General features: G+C 40.7%; 1 protein-coding gene across 4 annotated transcripts in view; it reads left to right on the forward strand.

Moving 5' to 3' along the window:
* The window catches only part of PDE5A (phosphodiesterase 5A), a 108,921-nt gene extending 94,211 nt beyond the window's left edge, over positions 1–14,710 (forward strand). For all 4 annotated transcript variants that reach the window (XM_061585225.1, XM_061585226.1, XM_061585227.1 and 1 more), the window contains 3 exons: positions 1,349–1,423; positions 2,593–2,676; positions 4,474–14,710. In XM_061585225.1, coding sequence (XP_061441209.1) covers positions 1,349–1,423; positions 2,593–2,676; positions 4,474–4,611 — 297 coding nt within the window. In that variant the 3' untranslated portion in view covers positions 4,612–14,710. The remainder of the gene's footprint in view (positions 1–1,348; positions 1,424–2,592; positions 2,677–4,473) is intronic.
* The last annotated feature ends 5,730 nt before the right edge of the window (positions 14,711–20,440 follow it).

Below are 20,440 nucleotides of genomic sequence, written 5' to 3' on the forward strand. Positions count from 1 at the left end.
GTTTCCCTGAGCATCTTGTTCCCTCCAAACTGCCTCCCGTTAGTACCCATTGCCTTTTGTACATTGCTGAAAGAGCCATATTCTTTCAGATTCTAAAACAACCAGATACCTTGGAACATTTGTAGGAGATATTTGTTGGCAGCTTACAGAGTTATGCTTTGGAACAGCACTGGCTGACTTGTAGTCCAAAGCACCTGGAGGGCACCAGGTTGGGGAAGGCTATTGTCAACCATGAACAGGAACACAAATTGACTTCATTATGTCAAAGCAATTTGGTTTGTTATCTTGGGATTCTGTCCTGATCATAGATAACCCAAGCACTATTAGAAAGGATGGCTATAGTGCTGGAAGGAAAGTTTTTCTGAGCCAGGTCCTCAAGTGGGTAAATCGAGTATTGACTTCCCTCTTGCCTGGATGATGTAGCTTTTCAGTTATCTCAGGGAGACCATCAGCTCTTAATGAGCAGAATCAGTTCGGAGATCCTTAGACAGACTCATCAATGACAAGCTCTGGACAACTGTTTTATATCAGATCTTTTTTCAAAACTAATAAAGTACTAGATGAAACATGTTATACCAAGAAAGAACTATACAAGCATTGACAGCATATTGTTGCACAAATATTGATTGTCAGTTATTGGAAGAAACAGCACCTTCCATCTGAAGAAGAGTCACTACAGAAAATCTGGCAAAGAGATAATAATATACAAACTAACATTGCAAAAGGTTATGGGTGAGTTAAAAAAACAGAGGAAGAATCCTTTGAAAACTAATATCCTTTTGTTAGATATTGAAATCTACATAAACATATGAGAATGTTAGGCAAAATGTTCTAAACAGTGTATTAATTTCAATTTGAGAGGAAGAGCAGTCCAAACCAGGCTCCCCTCCATGCCTGCAGAACAGATGGGCAGGAGGACCTCTGGCAGTATCCCTGCTGGTGGGGGCCAGCAGAAGAGGAGCTAGATCTTGAGCCAGTGTCGCTGCCAGCATGCAACAGCATCTGGACCGATCACTGTGCCAGTGTGGTGCTGGTGCAGGGATCAGGCCCAAATCATCTTCTCTTCCTCTTCCACTGTGGCTGCAAAGTCTCACCAGCAAGGGATGAGGATTTGGATTGTGCCCTTAGTTATTGTGTAAAATGTTGCTAGAACTTCTGTTGATGTAAATTTATTTTAGATTCCTGAGCACTGTTAATGTCATATTTTCTGGCCATTTTTGATATAATAATTGCCCATTTATTATATCTATTTATATGTTATGTTTTATATTAGTATTATATAGTATTATAAAATATTATTTAACAAACTAGCAAAGGGGCTGAGAACTTCTCTTTTTTAAACACACAGATAGCTGAACTTGTAGCTGCGGAATTCTTTGACCAAGGAGATAAGGAGAGAAAAGAACTCAACATAGAACCAACAGTAAGTAGAACAACCATTGGTTGGTTTGCAGTGCTAGTCTTACTCAGAGTAGATCCACCAAAGTTAATCAACATGACTAACTTAGGTTCATTACTTTCAATGGGTTTATTATCCCAGTCTGTATCTGTATTGGAATTGTTTTTAAAGATGTTTTGAAGATTTTGTTAAAGGTGTTTTTAAAGATGTTCTTTGTGTTTTATTGCTTGTTGTTTGCTGCCCTGAAATGAATAGTTGTATCCTCACAGCAATCATATGTGGTAGATAACTGAAATTCCCATTTTACAGTAATAATAATAAATAATAATAAACATCATTTCTACCCCGCCCTTTTTCCAATGGGACTCAGAGTGGTTTACAACTAAAAACAACACCATTAAAACATACAGAAGTATACAATTAAAAAAGAATTAAACTATGAGAAAAATTAAAACCATAAAACATACGTTAAAAACAGCGGACAATTTAAAGTAATAAAATCATATAATATAGTCACCAATCCTATGACACTTAATCCTGGTCATTCTCTATCCCAAATGCCAGTTGAAATAAAACAGTCTTTACTTGTCGCCGGAAGGACGGCAAGGAGGGAGCTAATCACACCTCAGTCGGAAGGGAGTTCCACAACCTAGGGGTGGCCACCAAAAAGGCCCTATCTCATGTCCACGTCATATGTACTTGCGAAGGTGTGGGGAGCACAAGAAGGGCCTCACCTGAAGATCTCAAATCCCAGACCGATTCATGTAGGGAGATACGATCTGTCAAATAACCTGGACCTGAGCCGTATAGGGCTTTGTAGGTCAAAACCAGCACTTTGAATTGTGACCGGAAACAAATTGGCAGCCAGTGGAGCTGTTGTAACAGGGGGGTTGTATGTAAGAAGAATTAACGCTTAGAGAAAGTGATTTGCCCTTAGCTACCTTGTGATACTTTGACTTAGCTGGGATTTGAACCCAGGCCTACCTCATCTAGGCCACACTGACTAAGCATTGTTAATATACTGATGATATATGAGCATGCACTGGGATGTATGTTTATTTATCTGTTCAATTTTTATATTGGATAATCATATATCTATGTGGTGTACAAAATGCTAAATGTTGCTGAATTGAGCCACATTTTGGAAAATGTGTAACTAGTCTTGCTTCAAAGTGAATTTGTGTAATTTTTAGGATTTAATGAACCGAGAGAAGAAAAACAAAATCCCCAGCATGCAAGTTGGATTCATTGATGCCATCTGCTTACAGCTCTATGAGGTACCATTTATGAAGTGGCCTGTAAGAATGAGAGAGAGTTTGCTTCTGCATCATTTATAAATGCTGAATTCAAAAACACTTTCTGTTGAAAATCAGTACAATATAAATAGGAGAAACAGAACTACCTGCATTTTGTGATCAAAATGCAAATCTTTCAATGGGAATTCTTTGTAATATGCCATCAGTTACAAAGAAAAGACTGCAGAGCAAGTGGTTTGGGGATCCTCACAGAATAAAATAATAAAGATCTCTTGTGTGTTCACAAATCACTGCTAATGGGTCTATCACTATGGTTTTGCCTAAAGTGGATGGGAATTTGACAAAACAACTCTGTGTTTCTTTAACTGGAAGCCTAATGTCCCTTCAATTAGGGAATGGAGGACCTGTGGCCATCCAGACGTTGTTGGACATCAACTGTCATCATCCCTGATCATTGGCCATACGGTCTGGGGCTGATGGGAACTGGACTCCAACAATATCTGGAGCACAGGTTCCCAATTCTGCTTTTATTTCTATGGATATGTCCTTGTAAGGTGAAGTTCATGTGTAGGGGTGAGGTCTGAGATAAGTGCTTAACCCAGATATAAGGTATGTGTGAGTTAGAGAGAGAGAGAAAGACAGATCAGCCATTGGCTGTTTTGGAAGACAGAAGCAGTGCACAAGAGAGCTGAAATTCAGATGCAGCTTGTGTGTTACCAAGTTGGATTTGAGGGAGAGGCTGTATACCTTTTCCATAGGTATCTGGTTGGCCACTGTGAGAACAGGATGCTGGACTAGATGGGCCATTGCCCTGATCCAGCAGAGCTGTTCTTATGTGAATATCAATTGCTGGGGATCACAAGCCATTGCATTTAGGTCTTGTTTGTGGCGTTCCCATACGTTTCTCACGGAGCACTTTGGGAAACAGAATTGTGGACTAGATCGGCATTTGATCTTACCCATCAAGGCTCTTCCTTGCAAGGGTGTCTTTTCCTCCAACTACACTCTACTTCTACAGTAGTAAATACAGCAAATGTTACACTAATTCTCCAACACGCTATCATCCAAAGGAAATGAATGACTGCCCCCCAAAATATCACAGCATGCAGGATAATTTGAAGCAGGTAAAAATATTGACAAACACTCATTATTTTCCCCTGATAGCAACATTAGAATTGATGCTGGTCTATTCAGCAAAGTGCAGGTTTTCATGAAACCATTTATGTTTCTTAGGTAATATGAACAAGCCTTGGTTTTTTTTAAAAAAAAATCTTTAAAGATATCTTGGCTTCCCAATTGCTTACATATACTTTTGAAGGACAGCAGCTGCCCAAAAGAAAGATTCAATTTTTAATATACATTTTTTGTGAAGTGTTCCTTGCCTAGTTATCTGGAAGCAATTTTTACTTATCACAGATGACTAGCAAGTGCCTGTTTACAAGCCTATTCCATTTCAGCCATTTCAGCCTCAGGCAAGCTGTTCCAGAACTTCTAATATACATAAGAAGGCCTATCCTCGCTCCTCCCATTCCACACAACTGTTGGAATGATGTGGCACCAATGCAGGCCATGGGATCAGTGAGACTTCCTGCAAACAGCATGGGGCAGCCTTGTGGAGGGTTGGAGAAAATATGTTTTTCCCCCCAGGTCCATTACCAGTTGTGAGCATAGTGGGAATCTGCTTTCTGGATGTTTTCTTAGTATCACCAGGCCTTCAGTTCCTAATACATTCCTTGCAACTGCTAAACCCTAAAGAAGAGAAGCCCCCCATCCCATTTCTTGGTTTTTGATTGGTCTGATGTGCTTTTCCATCTGCAGGCACTGATGCATGTGTCCGAAGCCTGCTATCCTTTGCTGGAGGGCTGCAGAAAGAACAGGCAGAAATGGCAAGCTTTAGCCGAACAGCAAGAAAATAACCTGATCAATGGGGAAAGCAATCAGCCCAAGCGGAACTGAGAAAGCACTTCATTAGGAAGTGCTGGTTTACAAAGAAGATATTTATATATAGTAATTTGGAGATACTTAATGTTTTGCTAGACACTGTACGAAATAGGTGTATAATTTGCCACTGCTGTATTTTAAAGAACAAAGATATATATTTTTGCACCGCATTCAGAAGTGTAACATGAACGTTTTTTGTGTATGATGTATCATAGTTGTATATTTCCAATATTTCATTTATATGAGGGAGAACAGATCTGCAGTTAGCAGGTCTAGTTTTTTCCTGCTCAACTTTATAGGATGACACAGAAGAGGAGAGTTTCTAGGATTGCTTTGGGAGTCTGTTGGTTCTGAGTTGTACATAGTTTTTGCGTTTCAGTCAATGGCCAGTACTTTAGAAGATTACCATATTTAGCACCTTTTTCATTCTTTATGTTGTCTGTTTTCATAAGTGTAAATAATGACAGTGTAGGTTGCCCATGGAAGCCTGAAAAACATGGAGGAACTTTCTGGTCACCGGTCACCACAGGAGCCGCTGAATCCAATATCGCTTATTCCAAAGGAAGCCAGTGTTTTCAGGGAAAACCATATTGCACCCCAGATGGCTGAAACACAGTATCTTGAGAGAATATATTGCATCTGTGCCTTTTCCTGTTATGAGAGTGCTTCATCTAAATGAACTTGAGCTGTTACTTACTCTGCAGTCTAGGGTCTCTGGGGAAGATCTATAGATGGAACTTCCCAGAGATTCTTAGAACATCTTAAAGCATTGTAGCTCAAATGCAGGTGACTGAAGAAGAAAATCTCAAAGTTGAGAGCAATGTGGAATGGAAACAGAGGGAAGAAAGACTGCGCAATTATTGGGGGCACTTTTAATGAGATGGAATCAACCCTTAGCAGACAAGTTTCAATGTCATCCTGCCGAATGAAATACTGGAATGGAGAAGCATGTGAGGTTGGTAGTGATGTGAGTGAAGAAAACCAGGCTTGCTACAGAACATGAGAATTGTTCTGGATATTGTAAACTAAATCGAATTAAAGAGATCAGAGCTAAGAAATAGCCAAGACTACTTAAAAACAACTGCTCATGATTGCAAAGAGTTTTTATGAGTGAATGTTGGAAAGAATAATACTTTCTGGTTTTCCGTAAGACCACTTGACTTGGAACAAGCATAACCACAGCGTCTTAAAGCGGAAAGCACAAATGGAAACAGCTGAGAACACTTCAAGGAATTATGATTTACAAAGATAACCTTAAATAAGTCAAAGAATATTAGTTCTAGAAAAGACACAGACAAAACATATCTTGAAATACCATCTCACTGCCTGCAACCAATAACGTTAGCATGTCAAAAACAAGATTTTGACTGGAACCATTTCTTTGCAGATTCAACTTTGGCTGTAGCCAGATGTTTATAAAGATGATTTTCCCATGTGTAATAGTTCTTAGGACAAACCAGCAGCAGCGATGAGCACATCTATCCAATATTTTGCATTGATTTTTGCTCAGTATCTAAAAAGTTTCATTTTGCGGAGGGGGCTGCTACTATCGTTCTGCAAGCAAAGCTTCCTGCCAAAGGATCCAGAGGAACATCCTCAAACATCCTAAATGCTTAGGAGCTGGTTTTGCCTCCATTATGGAATAACTAACCTGTGTAATATTTGACTGCAGTCTGAAAATGCAGCTCTAAAACCACTTCCATCTGTCCCATGAAAGTTAAAGGGACTATCAGACCTCACCATTGGGGCTGTCGAAAGAGGTCAAGAAGTTTGACAATGGAAACATGCTTCCCTGTCATTAGATTATTGCCACTTCTATTTTTATAATCTGGGAGTTGTTCTTTAGTAATGTGGTATTCATGGTAGTTGGACATGGAGCACATGTATACGCTCACACAGGTACAGTAATGTACACATACCAAAGATCAAACATTTGTTCAATAAAAGTATTATCTGGCCAACTTCCTTAACTTTTCCATATCCAAGGACAGGCCACTCTAATTGTTCAGAAAAATCACTTGGTCCAATCCTTCACCATGGAATATATTATATATATATTCATGTGTGTAGACAGCTGCCATTTTAGGAGAGAGAGCAGGCCAAAAACTTTCTCCTTGACATGCTAGCTTTCCCATGTGCAGGTTGCTATGCATTTTACAGAGCAATCCAACTGCCAGAAAGCCAGCAGGGGAGGCGACAGAGGAGAAGGAGCCAACAGAAAGCTCTGCTGGATCCTTCTGCTCCGGAGCCTCTGGCTCAAATGAATGTGGGCTCCATCAGGAGATGTGCGCACAAGCCAGCCAGGAAGCACCAGCTCCAGCAAACAGGCCTCCCTGTAGGCCTGAATGGGATTTCTTTTTGGCCAGCGGTGTTTCAAGGTGGATTGGGACCTGGAGGAGGGTTCTGAACATGAGAAGGATCTCACATAAGTCCCCCCCTGCAGCTCCACTCCCACCACGCCTCTGGAACGCCCCATTATTGGATCTTCTGCTGGTCTTCCATCTGCTGGGCTGGCCATCCTCACTTGAGCCCCAGCAGTGCCAGCAGGCTCCTGGTGGAGCCACATCTCCACCATAGTGGAGGGCTGCTGCTGGCAGAGGCTGGCACAGATGGGAGCATCCAACTCCCTTTCCTTACTTTCCTTACGGAAAGGTGAGTTGGATTGTGCCCTAACTGTTGGCGTGTGCGTGTATAGATCATACAAGGATGGAATCCAAGAGTCGCATAGAACAGGAATAAGCCAGGCCAGGCAAGTTTCTTGTAAGAGTCTTTACTAGGCAAAGACATTAGACACAGTTCTCTTCACAGACGATTTTCCCCCCACACTGAGTTTTTCCAAGCATCCCACCTTATCAGGCTTCCCAGCCAGCTGCTGACCTTGGCAAACTGGCGCTCTGTTCTTACAGCTTAACCCTTCTGCTTCAGGTTTCACTCTCTCTGCTAAAAACCCTGTCTGTGAGTCTCACAGCATGCTTCACTGACCAACAGCCCCCACCTGAGACTCACAGATTACAAAACTTCATGTTACAATTATTACATTTCTACAACATTACCTTTTCATTACAATACATATCAGTTTGTTTCCTTACAGTTTCTATTTACATTTTCAGTTCAGTTCTTGTTTCTTTATTTCTTTATTCACACAGGTTTCACAGAGTTATTTTTGTTCACTTTTATTTGATAACACATTTATATTTCATTCCTCAACACAAAACTTCCACATGAGATCCATTGTTTCTTTGTCTATTGGTCCTTCTTTTTCCCATTCTACTGGATATTCATCTGTCTCATTATTCTGTTGTGTAACATTAAATGTGAATCTCTGAGGTGGTTGACCTTTCGTTTTTCTTTCTGATCTCCTAACATTATCTATTTCCATTTCTTCCTCACTCTCAATTTTACTTGGACCTGCACCTGTTCCTGCACTTGTACTTGTACTTGGCACTTCTGTATCTTGCATTGCCATGTCTTCACTTCTCAGCCTTTTTACAGTACGTTTGCCACCGTGTATTAGATCAGTCAATGCAGTTTTTAATGGAATTTGCTGCCCAAAAGGAACATCTGCTGCTTCCTGCTTGCTTGCACTATCTAGGATAACTGTTTGACTGTCTCTCCAAGGTTTATCTATCACCTTTATGCTTCTGCTTAACACTAATTGTTGTTTCTCAGGCAACCAAACTCTATAGTATGAATTCTGAAATCCCAAAACGCGTCCTGCCTGAGCTCTTGAGCCTAATTTACCATGCCTTTTCTGTTTTGCAACATGTACCCAGCATTTTGCCCCAAAACGCTCTATGTGTTTCACCCTGGGCTTTCTTCCAGTCAACTTCTCATAGGGAGACATGCCTATTGTTCTGTGCATAAGACGGTTCTGAATATAAACAGTGTACAGAATACATTCACCCCAATAAGTGTTATTCATATTTGCATCTGCTAGCATGGCTCTCATTGAATCCTGCAATGACCGGTTCCTCCTCTCTGCAGTTCCGTTGGAGGATGGGCTGAAGGGAGCAGTGAGACTCTGTATTATTCCCTTCTTTTCCAAATATGTTTTAAATGAATTACTGGTAAATTCCCCACCTTGATCTGATTTGATATTCTTGATAACAACCCCATATTGTGTCTCTGTCCTCTGTATAAATGCCTTTAATTTCTCTTCTGCTTCACTTTTCTTTTTCAATAAGAACACATGTGTAAATCTGGAGAAATCATCCACAATCACTAAATAAAACCTTGCTCCACCTTTTGAGCACTGGAAAGGTCCAGCCAAATCCACATGTATGAGCTGATAGGGTTCAGTGGTTGTGCTTTCACAGCTCTTATTTACCGGAGTCACAGTCATTTTTGTTTTATAGCATACCTCACACTCATCCACATGCTCACAATGTGTTAATTTCAAATCTTGACTATGCTTTGGGGTGTTTTTTACCTTTTCGAAATGTGCGTGTGCTAATTTTCTGTGCCATTCATGTAAACAATTATCATGTTTATTTTTATTAACTCCTATCCAGGCACACATGGGTTTATCAAGAGTGCACTCAACCATAAACATTTGGTTCTGTAATTTCCCTTGCATGCATATTTCACCATCCTTTCTCACAAAACATCTATCCCCTTCAAATGTAATTTTACAACCTATTTGAGCCAATTTTCTCACTGATAGAATGTTATATTTTAAACCAGAAACCAATAACACATCTGTTAATATAGTTCCCAAATTACCCAACCTGAGCGTGCCTTTTGCAATCGCGTCCTGAGTCGATCCGTCAGCCAGATAAAGCTTCTCCTGCGCCGGCTTTGAAGTGTAAAATAAACTAGAGTCTGTGATTAGGCAATTAGACGCTCCGCTGTCAAGGAGCCACTTAGAGTTAATGAGTTTATTGTCCTCCTTAGTAACAAAGTTCACGCTTGTTCTCTGACTTCCAAAGTCCCTGTTATTTCTCTTCTTTAAACAATGTCTCTGTATATGTCCACGGGACCCACAAAAGTAACATATTTTATTCTCTTGCCTGTTTCTTTGATTTTGTTGTTGTTGTTCAGCCACAGTCTCTTTTAACTCTGTTTTCTTATTCTCTTGTCTTCTATTCCACTCTTGTTGAAGTTTCTGTTCTACAAAGTCCAAATTCAGGTTGCCGTCTGGTAAAGTTTCCAGACTAGAGACCAGGACATCCCATTTTTGATCAAATGAAGATAACAGTATATAGACCATCTGAATGTCACTATGATGCACTCCTCTATCTTGCAGCTCAGCATTTAATCTACGAAATTCAGCCAGATGCTCTGTCATAGTCACTTCATCTGTAAAACGCATATGATAAAGTTTCCGTGCTAAACACAGCCTGCTCCCTGCAGTTTGCTGCACATGAGCGGCTCTTAGCTTCTCCCACATCTGATTAGCTGTCGGCTCATTACTCACCAGCAACAGTTGAGAATCAGACAGCCCCAGAGTAATAAAAGCCTTCGCTTTCTCGTCTTTCTTCAACCACGCTGCTGAAGGAGCTGCCGGAGGGGGGTTTTCTACGACATCATTCAAATCTTCTTTAATCAGAACTGCTCTCATTCTCCATTTCCAGCTGGAGTAGTTTACTGCATTCAGTCTCTCCTTCGGCATCCCGGATGACAGGTTTACAGCCATGTTGTCCACTCTTACTTGCCTCTTTCTTGCACTTTGTTTCTCTCTGCAACAACATCACGTCAACGCTCTCGAACCCGCTACCTTGTATGATAAGCTGGGCCCATAACCCCTGTTGGCGTGTGCGTGTATAGATCATACAAGGATGGAATCCAAGAGTCGCATAGAACAGGAATAAGCCAGGCCAGGCAAGTTTCTTGTAAGAGTCTTTACTAGGCAAAGACATTAGACACAGTTCTCTTCACAGACGATTTTCCCCCCACACTGAGTTTTTCCAAGCATCCCACCTTATCAGGCTTCCCAGCCAGCTGCTGACCTTGGCAAACTGGCGCTCTGTTCTTCCAGCTTAACCCTTCTGCTTCAGGTTTCACTCTCTCTGCTAAAAACCCTGTCTGTGAGTCTCACAGCATGCTTCACTGACCAACACTAACATGGGACTGCATTCAAATATTCATTCTAGCATACTCCAGAAAGGACTGTATCATGTGCGATTTCTGTACATTTGGATTATCTGTAAAGCAGATTCAAATATTCCACCAAACAATTGCCATTTAAGGCAGAAATCTTAGGATCTGAAGTATCAACAAGGCAGACTCAACATCACTTGTTCAACATTTGTGCCATTATCCCCAGAGGATCAGTAATTTGAAATATTTTGACCACTATATATACTGTAGCTTGTGAATTTAAGGAACTGATGTCTGCATTCAACCTGCTGTCCCCAAGACTAGATCCTCCACACATCATCCTGGAGTTCAACCTGCTTTGCCAGTGCACTTCAAGTGCAGGACATGCAATCGATGTACACTGTTCCAAAGCATCTGCACTGTTGTTAGCTCTAGATCACTAAAGCCAAGCATAATATGCTTTGCAGCTCTGGAGAAGGACATCACAGATGCAACCAATATGGTAGAGATCTTACCAATGAATGTATCATCATGTGTGTCAGTAAGCTGACTAAAAAAACTTTGTGTGGTATTGTGTAAAATGTATGTATGTATGGGTGTGGATGTCTCCTACAGCAGTGGTTTGATGTGTAAACCAAAAGTGATAAGAGCACAACTGCGCAATCAAAATATCACCACAGTGGGCCCACCAATATCACAATTATGCCAGCACATTCATCAATATATATGATTTCCATATGAATGGACTGTTAGTAGCTAACCTGAATTCAACTGACGATCATGTCACACATACAGAAAAAAACATAGCTTTAGTAGGCTAGATGACCATGGGTGTCTAGACAAACAATAGATTTGTTACTGGTGAGGCTTTGAATCTGAATTCACTTGCAGGCTAGAGTTAATTATTCCAGCTTGACTATGTGTAGCCATGTGCAATGAAAGAACAACAAAATGTTGATTTAAGGGTTGGTGGTCAAGGCATGCCTTTCTGCAAATTAAGGTCAATGAGAGTGTTGCAGGAGTTATTGGATGCAACATTTTAAAGTTAGTCCAGCAAAAAGCTCCATCCTGCTTTGTCTCTGTAACCCCTGAACAATTACATTCCCTGTATTTTCCATGCAGCCACCTGCCCCCCCAATAAAAAGAATAATAAGAAACCACACAATCGATTTTTTAGTAACTGCCTGTGTACTGCTGATGATAAATCAATATAATCTCATCAGTCTCCGTGCCCTGAAGCACTCTGAAGCTAAGCAGGTTACCCCCATGCTGCTGGCAAATCAGTGTGGAGGGATGACAGCTGAATGGCAATGTACGCTTCTCCAGAGTGGAGCATTTTGATACTGCCTGATACCTCAGTTGCCATGGGAGTTTGGAAGGGTGAGGGCATGCTTTTATAGTCCAGTTTAACTACTCTGGAATGTGCAGTCCTCTGAGATGGATCTCTCTTTTGCTCTAAAAGTGACTAGCTCAAGGAATTCCATATACTAGAACATGTGAAATTCATTTACAATGCAATCCTATACATGTGTTCTCAGAAGTAAACCTCATTGAGTTCAATAGGACTTACTCCCAGGAAACTGTATGGGATTGGATTCTTAGTGGGTGGGCCTCAACACATTTTAACACTTTGTTCATGTAGTCATAGGGTGGGTAAAAGTAACATAGTGGATAGTTTTCATATCTACAACAGCTGTTCATGGACACATTCCCACAATATTAATATAAACATGGTTTTTATTCTCATGACTATCAATATGGATTGGGTACCACATTGCTGTTTAAATACTGTATTGTTCTGAAGAGTGGCAAGATCTCTTTAATTATGCTTTGAGTTACCTGGTTCTATGTTCAACAGCATTGTAAAAGCTTTGTAGGGTAACAAATTCCAATTAAGTTAGTTTGTAAGTGTTCATTAGAGTTATGGAAGACATTTTATATGTAGCCACAGATCATGCAGAATGGAGTTTTTGAACACTTAGAAGTCCAATTTTATGGATCTTAAATCTAATTCAGGTTGTGTCAATGATTTAGGGAGAATTTTACCCCCAGGATGCCAGTTCTACAACCTGTGAAGAGAAACTAAAGTAATCTAATTAGATGTTAGCTCAAAAGTATAGAATGCTGCAGAACTGTTTATTGCAGGCCTCTCTTTGACATGACTTGCAAAGAAAGCAGGAATCACACATTTGAAAATGTGTTATGTTCATAAATAGGGGAAAGTTTACTTTTTAAAGTACCTTTGAATTAAGGCAAATTTTGTACTTGTCCTATTAGTTTCTGTTGACTGTGAGGACAGATCAGGGGACACTGATTGTACATGTGGATTTATGGGGTTTAGATGTGCAGCAAGAGTGCATCTTACACTGAAATAAGCAATAAATGTGGATGATACCAAAGACCCTACCAAAGGTTAAGGCAGGTTTTAAAGAGACACTAGAGCTTCAGTGTGAAGGCAACAATTTGATTGTGGGTATTAACTTCCAAAAGAGTAGTGCCCTCAAAATGATGGGCTTTCAAGGGAAACCCACCATACTACAGTGCATAGTCCCCATGCATACAAACCACTTGATTTCTCAGGAGTTGACAACACTTGATAAGTCGCAGCTGAATGTGTGAATTGCCTTCATTCAAAAAGCTGGAGTGATTTAAAAACCAAAATTCTGTGGTGTTTGTCTTTACACTTGCAAATAAGAATTTTGATGTGAATGCACCTAATTTGTACATCCGAAACCAACAATCTAAGCAAATTTAGCTGTCCTATTACATTTAAACTTCTCTGAATTTTGTGATGTACCTCTGCAAGCAAAAGCTACATACAAAAAAAAGTGTATTTTATGGAAAGCTGTGCTCAAAAAAGCAGATATTTGCATGAGAATAATCTACCAAGCTGCATTTTATATTTTAGAAAATTGCTTGCAATATGTCAGGTAAAATTATGTGCAAAATTTGTATATTAGGAGAAATGTGTATAAATGCTACAAAAGACAGATGAGCTGAATTTAAGATTGGAAAAAATGAGAAACTGAGAGAAAGTGAACTTGACAGATTCATCCAACGATGCCTCCATGCAAGCCACCATTTGATCTTGCAGTGGTCTAATGATGGCCATGCTTGTGTAGAAAATGCCATAAAAATAAGAGTCATGATTTTGCTGCCGTTTCCAGGGTATATGCTTTAAGTTAGAGCTATTGAGGCTTGTAACACTGAGAGATACCATCAGAATTAGTATTTTGATACTTGACAAAATGTGAACTGTGTAATGCAGAATTTTGTCAACGGGAAGTTGATGTAAAAACTTGCTTTCCTTAAAAGGGGGTCTATTTCAGATGACTCCTATGAGCACGATGTGTAGAAAAGTTCTTTTAGTAAGCAATTCAGTTAAATAGGAAGCTTCAACAAACTGAATACAATTAACTCTTTTGTTTGTTGTTGTACAGTTTGTTACATCTTCTCTTTGTAGGTAAGGCATTACAATCCCAGTTGCAAACTCTAGACCAATCCTTGACTGCAGTAAAATTCAGCCAACTTTTTGATATAGTCAGTCAGCCCTTTTTATTCCAGTGGGATTGCTAAGGTGTAACTGAAGTTAGAATTTGACTTCTCTGTAGATACACAGGACACAGGCATGTACTAAATGTGTCCGGTAGTGAATACATTGTACATAGTTTGAAATATTTTACTTTTATCGTTTAATTCTATAGAACTTCTTAACACATTGCCACTTGCCACTTGGTGTGTTGATAATCTTCTGCCTTTCTGAAACATTTGAACAAATATATATATAGTTTTTGAGCACAGTATTTTTGTATTAGGCCAAGTCATGGATTATGTATTTGGTGTTCCATTTCAAAGTCATATTTAACTCTGGAGCGGTCCTGACTGCTTTGTTCTCTGCCATTCTAAAGTTTATTTAAACCAGTTAAGAGACTTAGCCTTTCCCCCCCAAAAAATGTATTATACAATCTGGGAGAAAAAAATATGCGGCTAAGTAATTTACTCTTAAACTGCTACTCAATTAACTTCTGTTTGCTTTTTATTGTACCATTTCCCATACTTTCTACAATAAATGCAAGAAGAGAGCTGTTTCACTGTTTTCACTTGCTTCATTGTAAACACTCAAAATCAATTTCCATATATTGGTCCTAGCAAATTCCTGTAATGGTAATGGTTGATCTAGCATGTGTCCTACTTATCTGCTGGTTTATCTGTAGGCAAACTGTTCAAGTTCAGCCTAGAGATGTAGAGGGCTTTTTTAGTTTCCTTGGTGGGAGAGAGCATTTTCAACTTTTTGTAAACTGAAACTTTTTGATAGCCAAGTTTTGGATTGAAGGTATTTGACAATATTTAAGGTTACACTGATTATTGCAGGAAAGTGGGTGATCTCTACTCCCATTCAGAATGGTAAGTGACAAATGCTTGCACAGCGTTTCTTAGCAACTGGTGACCACTAGGGGGCATAAAAGCTCCATCTACCCGCAACAGAAACCAAGGGTGAATGATCTAAATATAGAGTATGCTTTACTTTGCTCATCTCCCCCCCCCGAATTATGTTGCAGCGGTGTATTAATAGCATGTATCCTAGGTGTGCCAAGGTACCAGCCCGTTGCCAGCCCAGTAGAAAGATAGCCACACAGATAGGTTTAAGTTTAAGAGTCTTTACTTGACAGGATTTTAAACAGACACAAATTCTTCTCTAGCTCTCCAAGCATACTAGCACCCCCACACTCAAACAGTTTTGCTTCAAGGATATATAGCTGTACAGTTCCATGCCAGCTGGAGCCTTCGTCCTTGGACACTGTTTAGTGTTTTAACCCGTTACTGGATTTTTTCTCACCAGTCTGACTCAGGAAAAAGGTTTGGAATGGTTGCAGCAAAAGCTGGCTATGCACAGAGTTGATTGGCTGGAACTGGTTAAATCACTAACTCCCAGTCCCCAAAACAGGAATGATTGCCCAAAATATCCTTAATCCAAGGATGAAGAACCTTAATCCAAGGATGAAGAAATGCAGTCCTCCACACTTCTCTGTCTGGCCTTCAGGACTCTCTCCAGGCCATGCCCTTCTAATGTGCCCTTGAACTCTGATAATGCTTCTTCCTTGCCTAGATACAGAGGAGAGAGAGAGAGAAAGTGGAAACTAGCCTACCCTAAAAAGGTAACATTCACATTTGTTGTGCCACATGCTTTTGCCTCTGGCCTTGCCCACTACTGGTATGTGGCCCCAAGAAGGGCATATGGCCCTCAAGCTGAAAAATCAGATTGTCTCCAGCATATAGCTGGAATTCTGTTATTTAGAAAAAGGAGAAACATCCTATGTCCTGCAGAAACAAAAAAAAAAGGTTTTAATTCATACAAAATACAGGAAAGGATTTGTGCTATCAGATTTATTTCAAAGTTTGAAAAACCTGTAATAGTTCTTGATTCAGTTATGAGGGGCTGCCTATGAGGTATTTGCATAATGAAATCTATTAACAGAAAAATACAAATATGCTTTTGATTTCTTCAGCCAGTAGTGAAGATAACGTGTCCATCCCCAAACCTGATGATCCAGTTCAAGTATTGCTCAATGGTGATTTTGCAGCATTGCTAAATTTCAGCGTAGAGATGAGCAAAAGGAACAACCATAGCTCAGTGGTACAGCTACCAAATGATCTGGAGGCAAATAAATAGACCATCATGTCTACACAACAAACACATAGGGCGGCATTTCCCAACCCTTGGGTCCGCAGATTACCATCATTCCTGACCACTGGCCATGCTGCCTGGAGCTGATGAGAGTTGTAGTCCAACAACATCTGGGGACCCAACAGCTGGGAAAGGCTGACATAAAGTTTTTATACTAATTTAAGTGCTGTGGCTATGAGAATCATAAGTGCAGTGTGGATGCATCACTACTTGAAACGCAAACACAGACAGCTCAACATAGCAAGTGGACGTGTGGGGTACCTTTCCATACTGCACACTGTTTCAATAACTTCAAACACCAATGCTGGGTGTGGCAGTGGGGGAGGGGCGACAAACAAAAGGCAAAGCTACATGCTCTGCTGGTTCACTGCCTGGCAGCATCTGCCCGGCCAGTGCTGGAAGCAGGTTGCAAGACTAGATGGATCCTTGGCTTGACCAGTCACATGGCTGAAATCATTAGGAACATAGGAAGCTGCCTTATACTGAGTCAGGCCATTGACACATCTAGCTCCATATTGTATACACTGACTGGCAGCTGCTCTCTAGGTTTTCAGATAAGAGTCTCTACCTGGCGATGCCAGGGATTAAACCTGGGATTGTCTACATGCAAAGCAGATGCGCTACCACTGAGCTGTACCCTTCCCTACTGAAGCTGAATACTGAACTCAACACTGATTCATTGTTATTGTGTTAAGAACATGTTGCAGAATACATCCACAATAAAATGCCAGTCTGGAGGGTCCCCCTGGAAGAGGAAGCTGACAGCCAGTTCCATCCTCTGGAATGCTTGTAAAGAAGAAGGCAAGTGGGAGCTGAGATTGGAGGCTGAGCAGACTGAGGTTGGTGGGGCAGTATCCCATTTACCCAAATGGACCAACCTCCAGTGGCCTGTTACATAGAGGAAAGCAGAATGGATCTAGGCACTGGCTCAGCAATACTACATGCAAGAAGGATCTTGGGATTGTTGTTGATCACAAGATGAATATGAGCCAACAGTGTGATGTGGCTGCAAAAAAGGAAAATGTTATTTTAGGCTGCATTATCAGAATTATAGTTTCCAAATTGCGTGAAGTATTGGTTCCCTTCTATTCGGCACTGGTTAGGCCTCATCTTGAGTACTGCATCCAATTCTGGACACCACACTTTAAGAAGGATGCAGACAAACTGTAACGGGTTCAGAGGAGGGCAACAAGGATGATCAGGGGACTGGAAACAAAGCCCTATGAGGAGAGACTGCAAGAACTGGCCATTGTTAGTCTTGAGAAGAGAAGACTGAGGAGAGATATGATAGCACTCTTCGAGTACTTGAAAGGTTGCCACAGAGAAGTGCCAGGATTTCTTGATCGTCCCAGAATGCGGGACACGGAATAATGGGCTCAAATTACAGGAAGCCAGATTTCAACTGAACATCAGGAAAAACATCCTAACTGTTAGAGTGGTACAACAATGGAACAAATTACCTAGGGAGGTGGTGGGCTCTCCAACACTGGAGGCCTTCAAGAGGCAGCTGGACAGCCATCTGTCGGGAATGCTTTAATTTGGATTCCTGCATTGGACCTGATGGCCTTATAAGCCCCTTCCAACTCTAATGATTCTATGACATCATGTGATCCCTGGGCACTGTATTTGTATATTTCTGTGTGTTATTCTATGGGATCTATATTTCTGGTTTGGGGTATGCTGTTTTATGGGTTCTATATTTCTATTTTTATGTATGCTCTTTTATGGAACCTATATATCTGTGTTTATGTATGTATGTTCTTTTACAGGTTCTGTATTTTTGGTTTTATGTATGTTCTTTTATGAGCTCTGTTTCTATTTATTTTTATTTTTTATATATGGTCTTTTATGGTGCAAGTTTCGTTGCAACAGTCAAAACTAGTTTGGAGCAGATCTGGACAGACTCCAGGTTGGACTTCAGGGAACGTACACCCTAGCTTCAGGCAGAAGGAGACACTGAAGGGAGGTGTAGGAACATTCAGCCTGTTGCTGGGTGCATAATGAAGGATCTGGGGGCTGGACCAGCCATCTAACTCTGGCATAAGAAGAGAACGACAGCAGGATATCTAGAACAAAAGGAGGGGAGTGGAGCTGCTGAGGACAGAAGCTTAGTGTAGCAGGTTGGTGGCTTTGGCTGCTGGAAGGAAGTGTCTCTGCTGCAGAAATCTTAAAACTTTGTGCCATCTTTAGAAGTGTTCCCACTGCCCCAGCGGAGCCCGCTTCTGAGTTTGACAGCTTCTGCCTTACAATGAAGTATGTTTTACTTAGCATAGGAGGGAAGAGCAGTACACTGAATGAAGTATGTGTTTGGTCTGATACTGGCAAGGCCGGCTCCCTGGCCAGTGAATGCACAGAGTCGAGGGTTCTTGCTTTCTCCCTTCCTCCGTATCTACATAGAGTCTTTGTATGTCGAACGTTAGTTCACCTAAGCTCACAGGTTATCAACAGCAGTCATCCAGTGCCGGCGGAGGATAGAGGAGAAACAGCTATCAGGCAGCATAACTGGCAATGGACCATAGGAATGTGCCCCCTCTTTGATAAGAACCCTGTGCATTCACTGGCAAGGGGGGCAGCCTTGCCGCTGTCAGGTCCCTGAAACTTCCGCTTAATCAAGAAGCTCAGTGGGTAGCTCAAATATTTTCCCAGTCAATCTGCCTCCTGCAAATATAACTGGAGTTCCATATTATTTATAATGAGGTATAATATCCCATATCCAGTAAAAACACAAAACATTTTTGTTTTATTCAGATTTATTTAGAATTAGGAGGGGTATCGCAACAGTTTTTGATTCAGTGATATCAGGATATTCCTTCTGTGCTACATCACATAGCAGAATCCATTCACAGAGCAGCCCAAAGATACATTTAATTTATTGAGCCAAGAGTGGAGAATATAAATTATATAAATCCAAGTTTCCCAGGATGATTCTGCCAGTATCTCCCTGCTGAATTTCCGCCTAGAAATGATCAGAAGATAGGCATTATCTATCACATGATCTATATTCATAAAGCATACAAACTCTACAAACTTATATCCATTTTCTATTTGTGTGTCATTGCTTCCTACAATGAATTTTAGGAATTATAGTTTGGTGTGGATGCATCATATCTCAAAATGCAAGCACACAGAGACAGCTCTATAAAGCAAGTCCCAAAGCAGGTCATGACGGCTGTATTGGAGGCAGTATGCTTCTGAACAACAGTGTAGAAGCTGCTCTTGCACTGATGTCCTGCTTGTGGGCTTCTTATAAGTATCTGGTTAGCCACTGTGAGAACAGGATGCTGGATTAGATGAGCCTTTGGTTTGATTCAGCAGAACTCTTCTGTCCTTATGGTGTGCAACACCACTATGCATTGTTTCAGCAGTTTCAATCTCAGCTTACAGGGTGTCACACAAAAGGAGAGAGTTGCTGCCTTCATGCCCTGTTAGTGTCCTTCTCAGTGCTTGGAAAGTTAGTAAGGAACTAGTTCTAGTTCATCCTGACCACAAAAAGAACTAGTTCCAGTTCACATGCGTCCTTTTATAAAGCAAAGAGCATTCAGAATATTACAAGCTGCTGTGCTGAAGTATAAGGTCCAGAAGTAAATCAGAGGTATACATGTAATAAGATGTCAACAGGTGAAGCTTTCCCCATAATTGTATCTTCATATTAGCAAAGGTTTATCCTGTTTAATTTGTTAAACAACAGTTAAAGGCAAAACACCTCATTTACTTTGTTCCTGTACTTTTTGCTACAAGCTGCTCCTGTTGGAAGAGAGTGAATCTCTTCAGCATGGAAGATACAGGAAATGCACTCGTTCCTTCCTTCTGACTGTTTGCAAGAGTGATTAAGCGACTAAGCATCCTTAGCAACAGCAGCACCTCCTCATCTGCCTAACAGCCCTTAGAATGTTACCTCCACGTTTTGATTTCTATCTTTCTTTATCAAGGTCTAATTAAAAAAAAATGAAAGGGAAGAGTCCAAGCTTCCTACTAGGGATCTGGGAGGGGAGAGGAAAAAAATGTGATGATGAACTTGAAGTTCTACCCCAAAATGAATTTAATTCACCTTTAGTTCACCTGGCAATGATGGAAAGTACTAAGTTAATTGTATTACCAATTCTAGTTCTGACTCCCAAA

This window comes from Rhineura floridana, chromosome 9 (assembly GCF_030035675.1).
Source record: "Rhineura floridana isolate rRhiFlo1 chromosome 9, rRhiFlo1.hap2, whole genome shotgun sequence".
Taxonomy (NCBI): domain Eukaryota; kingdom Metazoa; phylum Chordata; class Lepidosauria; order Squamata; family Rhineuridae; genus Rhineura; species Rhineura floridana.